Source organism: Thamnophis elegans, chromosome 2 (assembly GCF_009769535.1).
Source record: "Thamnophis elegans isolate rThaEle1 chromosome 2, rThaEle1.pri, whole genome shotgun sequence".
NCBI lineage: Eukaryota > Metazoa > Chordata > Lepidosauria > Squamata > Colubridae > Thamnophis > Thamnophis elegans.
The window spans coordinates 64,734,633-64,742,672 of NC_045542.1; the positions used below are offsets into that span (position 1 = coordinate 64,734,633).

At 39.6% G+C, this 8,040-nt stretch overlaps 1 protein-coding gene across 1 annotated transcript in view; it reads left to right on the plus strand.

Annotated features, from left to right (window-relative positions):
- Positions 1–5,647, plus strand: part of BRD4 (bromodomain containing 4) — a 97,326-nt gene extending 91,679 nt beyond the window's left edge. The window contains 1 exon segment of the mRNA XM_032239027.1: positions 907–5,647. Coding sequence (XP_032094918.1) covers positions 907–975 — 69 coding nt within the window. The 3' untranslated portion in view covers positions 976–5,647.
- The last annotated feature ends 2,393 nt before the right edge of the window (positions 5,648–8,040 follow it).

Sequence of the window (8,040 nt, forward strand, 5' to 3'; positions counted from 1 at the left end):
GAAATTTAGTTTTGAAGTCTTTTTCAAAGTGCCAGAAATGCCAGCCTTTGGCCCAAGTGTGACGCTAGTCTCCAGTAAACATACCTGAATGGCACTTAACTTTTCTGTAAAAGAAATATTATTGGAATTTTGCAGGAAAACAAAATACACTTGCCATCCCTAATATAAATTAGGCAAAGTAAAATGAGTACCTCGATCCTTTTGAAGAAAGATCACAGTGTGTATTTGGAGATTAGAATTTGATTCTATTGAATTTAGGAAGAAATAATCATTGTGAAGCAGGGCCAGTTGATACTGAGGAAATTAGAATACTTGTACATTGTACTGTTCATTTGAAAGATCTTTTTTACACCTCTGATTTTTTTCCTCTCCAGATATCTACCTTTTCTCCCCCCTCCCCCCGTTTCTTATTTCTTTTAACTACTTGCCTTCCATGAAAAACTCGTGCTGTTCATGCTATAAATACATATATATCTTCCACATATATACTTTGAAGTCTGTCAGTTCTTTCTCCCAAAATGTTGACCTTCCTCCCCTCCCTTTTTCTTTTAACTCTGTCTCACACATCTGGACCATCAGTTCTCGCAAGTTAAATCCTCTGCCGCCATCACTTTATAATCTCATTCCAGTTTCTTTCCTTTACCTTCTTTTTCTTTTTTTTCACCCCTTCACAGGAAATTCCTCAGTGTATAATGTTTTTGGTATTGTTGGGCTTTTTTTTATAAGACAGGGAAATGATTTCTGATAAGTGAATATGGCTTCCCCTCGGTCTCTGCTAATGTTAATCTGCATGATAAACTTTTATAGACTAGAGTTCTAGATCAGGTAGTTGCTGTTAATCTATTGAGATAAAAAATTTTCTGTGAACCAGGATGACTGCTGCATTCTTTTTCTCTTTCCCTTTAGATGGCATCTACTATCGACATGAATTTCCAGAGTGATTTGTTGGCAATATTTGAAGAGAATCTTTTCTAATAGCACCTGGTTTTCTTCACCTGAACTCCTTAATTTCCCAGCAAATTTTTGACTCTCCATAATGTTGTTGGCAGCTGGGAGGAGAGCATTCCTGCAGCCTTTCTGCATGTGTGACGGTTGTGGCCTCAGAAGGATCAGCAGAGTCTGCCTTACGATTTGACTTAATTCCCACCCCCACCCCATCCCCCAACCTCACTGAAGAAAGCGAGACCAAGATGAGTCAACTTTGTACTAGGTTTGCATCAGTGGACATGCAGTTGCTGGGAAGGGTGCCCCCTATCACTTGATATTCTCTATGCCAAACCTACTTGCAGTATATCCAGAACTTGATGCTGTTTACCCTTTTTCTATTCAAAAGCATTCTGAATTCCAGAATGTCTTTGATGCTACTGTGCTGTATGCTGGCAGCACCAGACACTCTGCATTGAGAGGCTGTGTACAGAAAGACCCTGCCTGGGCTTTAACAGGGAAGACACACAAGCTGTTTTGGGTCCTTTCATCACTGGCTTTGCCTTTAACTAAACTTCCCACAAGCCTTTAGCTGGGAGCCATTCTCTGTAAGTGTTTGCTTGTGAAAAAGGGAATAATTTAGTGGAGGTGTCAAGTAAGTGTAACTGGCCATTTGAGTGAGGTTTTGTTTTAGCATTGTGTGGATGACAGGAATCTGAGCTAGACTACCAACCAAAGTCAGTTTCTTTCAATCTGTTTCTTTTCCTCCAGATACATTGGCACTGCTCAACTCTTTGAGTAGGTATTCTTGTCTCTTCATTACAGAGTGGAGTGGAGTGGGGAAAACTTAACACCAGGGGAAGCTCCCACCCTGTCAATAGTGTTTGACTGTGGCTGTATTGTATAGTGAATATAGTTGGCATATATTTGTTTGAGTTTTATGGTGAGCTCACCATACTCTGTAAAGACACTGCTTCTATTTTGCTCAGTTCCAGACTTTTAGTCTATATTTTTAACTGTAATACCAGAAAACTACATTTTGGGTTTTAAATGTCATGGAGTCTGTTAAAATTAGTTTTTATACACAACAGAGCAGCTCTGGGGAGGGAGGTGGGAATGGATTTGGATTGGCAGGAAGGAAGACCTGTTCCTGTTGTCTTCCATTAAGTCCTTTCACATTTTAGCAGTAATCATTTTCTCAGCACTTTTAGCATATTCTTTTCATTTTACTCTTTCAAATGTTCCACGTTTATGTGCCATAAATACCCACTATACAGTACAATACTGGTGTGTCAGTATTGGCCAATCTCTGGAGTAATTAATTGGTTTTACTTTAATACGGTGAATATGCATTTGGTCTGTACTGATCATGGAATAAACTCATCTCTTTTTTTTTAAAGTTGGTGTCGTACTGACATTTCTTTTAATCTTGCTTATGGTAAAATGGCTTAAGTGAGAAAGGCTGTAAGGAGACTTGTTCCATTCATCTGTCTTGCTCTAGCAGGCAGGGAAATCTCCAGCTAATTCATACAATTTTCATCTTATCAGCAAGCTAGCTAATATTTACCCTGGGAGTCGTACTAGTGGAGCAACAGCATTCTGTAGAAATGGTAGAAAGATGAACACCAAATATCAAGCAGATAGTGTTTTCTCAGCATGGCTGGTTTCACACTGTAGCATCAAGCCAAAAGTAGGAGAACAGCACACTGATTGTTTTCAGTCTTGTTCCCATTTGGGGCGAATCTCAACATGTAACATAATTTCCAGCAATAAAATTTAGCCCAGCTTCCTGTATTGTGCTAAATTAAGAGCGCTTGAACTATTGTAGTTGACCCTGTGAGGATCCAGAGGAAGATAATAGTACTTCACTTTTCTGCACTGTTGGTCAAAATTAGTGTTCCAATATGAATTGCTGGACATGGATTTTCTAGTTCAGAGCTTGCAAATTGCCATTCTGTTGCTACTTCTTTTGAAAAAACACGACTGCTTGCTTCAAAACTTTAATTGGCCTAAGTAGTGGGTTTGGACTGTGAATTAAAGTTATTCAGAGTGCTTATTTTGGTCAAGAATGGTATGGTTAGTAGCTGTAGAGAAGGCAACTGTTCTTTGGGTAGTTCCACCAACTTTGTACTTGCACCCTCAGCCAAAGACACCTCTGTTTTTCCTGATGACAGAACTTCTTGTCCTGCCAATGTCTCAACTCTTCATTTTTATCATATTGGACTACTGATTTCAACAACTACACCATCTGCCCAATTTAATTATGACTAATCTAATATGGAGAGACACTCACGTTAAGAGAGCAGAGATCCCAGATGGAGTAAAAGAAGGTAGCTATTTCTGTTAGTCGACTTCCAGGCCCCTACACCTGGGGGGAAAAAACCTGAATTGTCCCTCCTGAAATGATTATAGTTATGTATCAGGAGAAATGGGGCATCTAAGAAAGCATTTATTGTCTCCAAATAGTATTGCCCTTAACCTTGCGATTTGCTTCAACATCATTCTCAGGTCTTTTTGTAGGAGTTGAATAATAGGACCTGCTATACAACACCAAGATCAAGTGATAGGTCATTTGTTGCCTATTTTCAATCTAATTTGGCCTTGGCTTTCCAATGTGCAGTTAAAATTTCCAGGCCTTTAAGCAGTTGGAAGTGCACGGTCACACATATTAATATAGGTAACTCAGGTTAGTAGCCATGTACAGAAGAAATGAGACTGGGTCTAGAGGCAGTTGTTTCTTTGACAGTCTTGTGAACAGCCAGTTCTCACGCTGAATTTTTACCTAAAGGTGCCTTTTAACTCTACAACATTAGAAGATCTCTGCCTTTCTCCATCAAGTATTCAATTGTTGAAAAAGATAAATAGGAAGGTTTAGAAGGGGCAATATTACCCCTCAGACAGCTTTTTCTGAAGGCTTCTTGCTGAAAAGAATGTGCAATTAAGTGCAGATCAGGTTTTCTATTACAAAAAGTTGACTGTGCTTTCCTTCTATCAGGGAGTTGCCAGTCTTGAGAAGGCCATGAAGTGTTGTGCTTTGCCTCCAAGCAGTACTTTTGTGTCTGGAGTGGCTTAGGCTCATGGCCAGTAACCACATCTAACATTAAAATGCAGTTGAGTGGTCTGAAAATCTGAATTCCTGAGGACCACGCTTGGGCCTCAGATTACCTCTCGTACAGAACATCTAAATGTTCTGTTTCCGGACCAACATAAAGGTAGTTACCATATGCTGGATTGTATAGGACACTAGTTTCCTCCCTTGATCTGCTTATGTGTGGGTGTTAACACTTCAGAATCGGTGAAATGTTAGATCACCAGCTCACACAATTTCTTCATGAAGGCTTAATGGTTGGATTAGCCCTTATAGTCTTCTACTTAATCCCAGGAATTGTCAGGAAAGGGGGCTTCTATCTCTGGCAACGGCTCAGACTTGAATGAAAATAAGTCCCTTGCATCCCCTTCTTGTTGTCCTTGTGTTACTGCACATGTCTTTTTACCATGAGCTAATTAACTAGCCTTAATCTTCTCTTAGCTCTTGTTTAGATCCTTGATGAGGAAGTAGGAATGTTGGTTTTCCTCTGAACATGTTCCCATTCTTTCATTTTCATTGCCAGTCATTTCTCACAGTATTCCTTGGCCTTCCATCTATCCATCCCCTCTTCCCAGTCACCTCTTTTACAAAGCACTTTGGATGAACATCTCCCTCCTTTATTAATTTTATGCTCAGGGTTTTTGGGGTACTTTAAGTGCACATCCGCTGTGAAAGTTGATCACATATGACTCACTGCAATTGTACATAACAAAACCGCACCACACTGACAAAAATGAAAACGTAACGAAGTGGAGATGCTGGAACTTCTATCAAGAGAGCACCCTCTGTTGTAAAAAATTTAAAATAAATAATTTATATGTATGCAATGAACAACACCCCATTCCCTGTATCTAGTCAATAGCGAGATTAGTTGTTTTTTATTTTAATGTTTAACCTTCTTTTTGCATTGAACATTTGCCAAACTTTCTTGTCTGTAGTTGAGAGTTTCAAACTGTGATAGCAAATTTTTTTAGCTTGGTGGCTTTCTCCGTTGTCTTGTTCTTCCTCGCTTTCCTCTTCTGATCATTTCTGTGTTTTACAACTTTTTTGAAATGTTTACAGGCCTTCACTTATTTACTTTAATTTTCTTTTCTTTTTTTAAACTGTACTTGGTCTTTGATTTTTATATATTTCTACATGATGAACATGGATGGTATCATTAAATTGGAGACATTTTTTTCTGCCAAAGGATTGCTATTCTCTCTTTCTCTCTCTCTCTCTTTCTTTCTTTCTTTCTTTTGGCTATAAGTGTGGTTTATTTTTGTTTTTATAAAATGTTTTGAATTTATAATATGGTTATCATTCAGACTGACATCTATTTAATTTCTCCTTCTTCCCCCTCCTCCATGTATAAGTTTAATAACTACAGAGTTTTAAGTGTAGGGGTCTAGCCTAAATGATGTAACCTTGGTTATTTTTTTTCTCCCTCCAGTCCTGTACAAATAAATAAATGAAATGTACAATTCCACTGTACTTAACGCACGGAACGCTTGGCAAATAATTATGTCAGTGAATTTGAAACTTGTATTAAACACTTTAGACATTTGTAGAAGGGAATTCATAGAGTTTTCACTTATATACTAAAGGTTTTTTGTGCAGTTCTCATTGCAAAAATAAACATTTGTACTGAATATATGAAGTAAACTTTTTCCCTTTCATCTTTCACTCTTTAGTAGCAAGTTTTGGATAAGACTGCATTGAGTTATGGGTCCCAACATTTCCAGAGGCTTTAATCCCAGCTTCTATTCTAAAAGTGCGATGGAAGTCAAGCTGCAGAAGCTTTTTCTAACATTTCAGGTCTTGCCATACTGAGAATTAATTTAAATGAGAAACCTACCTGGCCAAATCCAAAATTCCAAACAGTAACAATAGAGTACCTGTATGAGAAGATTAGCAGATGAACGCAACAATACTACTAAATTTAAAGATAGCATCTAGTGTTTGATGCAACATGGTGTATCAATCGATACACAAAATAAAATAATCCGTATCATGTGACAAAATGTAAAATATAGCCATAAACCCTCTAAACTTTTCTATCATGCCATTTAATATGTTGGCTTTCTGGCTAAATTGAATAAAAAAGTATCTGCAATTTGCCTGAAATATCTCGGGTTCTAGTCTCAAGTGGTGAAACTTAGGCCCTGAAGCTGCAAGTCTTCCCATTCATTAAAAACTTGTGTTTTTCCTTCCTTGAAAAATAAGAAATGAGAAAGCTGCAGGGAAAATAAAGCCCATCAAAAAAATAGGTGAAAATCCCAGTTCACTTTCATCTGCACAAAATGTACTGGCATTGTATAATAACTATTGCAGTGCTTATTGGCCATCAAAATATCTTATAAGTCTGTAGGCAAAATTTGCAATTCTAGGCTCAGATTCATTTGCATTAGGAATGCCACACATTTCAAAACTAAAGTCTGGGGCCCTTCAATATGCAAAATGGAAATGCTAGGCTAATGCGTTAACAGTACATTCTATTCAAATCCAAGTCTTTCAAATGGTGAATGAGTAACAGTACAGAGAGATAAATAAACTAACAATATGACTGATATGACATTAGGAAAGTAAAATACAATGATTAATGTGATTGCATCAATTATATGTTGCAGAATTAATACGCTGTGTGGCTTATATTAGCCATTGTATAAAAGCATATCATTATTGATGTAATTGGTAAGAGTGGTCAATTTAACTTAGAAAAACTTTTACCAATGGTTCTTAACTTACAACTATTCGCTTAAGGATTGTTCAAAATTGCAATGGCAGTGAATATAGTGACTTACAACTGTCGTGGCATCTCTGCAGTCACACGATCAAATTTGGGCACTTGGCAACTGGCATGTATTTATGACAGTTGCAGCATCCCAGGAATCCTATGATTATCAATTGTGATCTTCCCATCTGGTTTCTGAGAAGCAAAGTCAATGGGAGAAGCCAAATTCACTTAATGATTGTAACTTAACTGGAGTGATTGGCTTAACAACTGTAGCAAAAAAAAATATGTAAAATTGGACACAACTCACCTAACAACCTTGCTTATCATTGGAAACTCTGGTTCTAATTGCAGTTGTAGTTGAAGACTATCTATGGCAAACCTATGGCAAGCATGCCACAAGTGGCATGCGGAGCCATTTGTTAGGGCATGCGAGGCGTTGCCCTGTCAGCTCCAGCGCTCATGCGTGCACTGGCCAGCTGACTCCGGCCTTCATTTCCAGATGTGTTTTGCCCTCCAGCAGCTTCCTTGAAGCCTCCAGAGGGCAAAAAACCACCCAACGTGCAAACTGGAAGTTCGGGAACAGACTTCCAGTTAGTGCGTTAGGCCGTTTTTATCTCTCCAGAGGCTTTAGGAAAGCCTCCAGAGGGAGAAAAACGGCCCTACAGGCAACCCGGAACTCTGTTCCCAAACTTCTGGTTTGTGTGTTGGGCCGTTTTTCCCTGAAGCCGCAGGAGGGCAAAAAACAACCCAACACGCAAACCGGAGGTTCAGGAACAGACTTCTGGATTGCCTGTAGGGCCATTTCTCTCCCTCCGGAGGCTTCAGTGAAGCCTCCTAAAGCTTCTGGAGGGCCTCAGGGGGGTGAGGGAGGCCGTTTTCGCCCTCCCCAGGCTCCTAGAAAGCCTCTGGAGCCTGGGGAAGGCGAAAAACGGGTCCATCGCACGCCAAAAGCGGGGGAGGGCGGGGGTAGCATGCGAAGGGTCATGCGCATAGAATTATGGGTGTGGCCACGCCTGCGCATGACCCCCCCTGCGCTTCTCCCGCTTTTGGCATACAATGGCAAAAAGGTTACCCATCACTGATCTATACTTTGTCCTCCCTTACAAACCCCAATGACTGGATTCAGGCAACATTTTAAATCCAAACAAATAACAGTGCATTTTCCAGAATGGGAGGAGGGAATGGTCACACGTGGGTTTTATCACAGCCTGATTGGTCCAAGGCTGAGAGGAAATCTATAAATACCGGTGCCTGTCCATTGCTAGCCCAGATTCTCTCTCAGCCTGGTCCAAGCTGTAGAGTAGTTGGATAG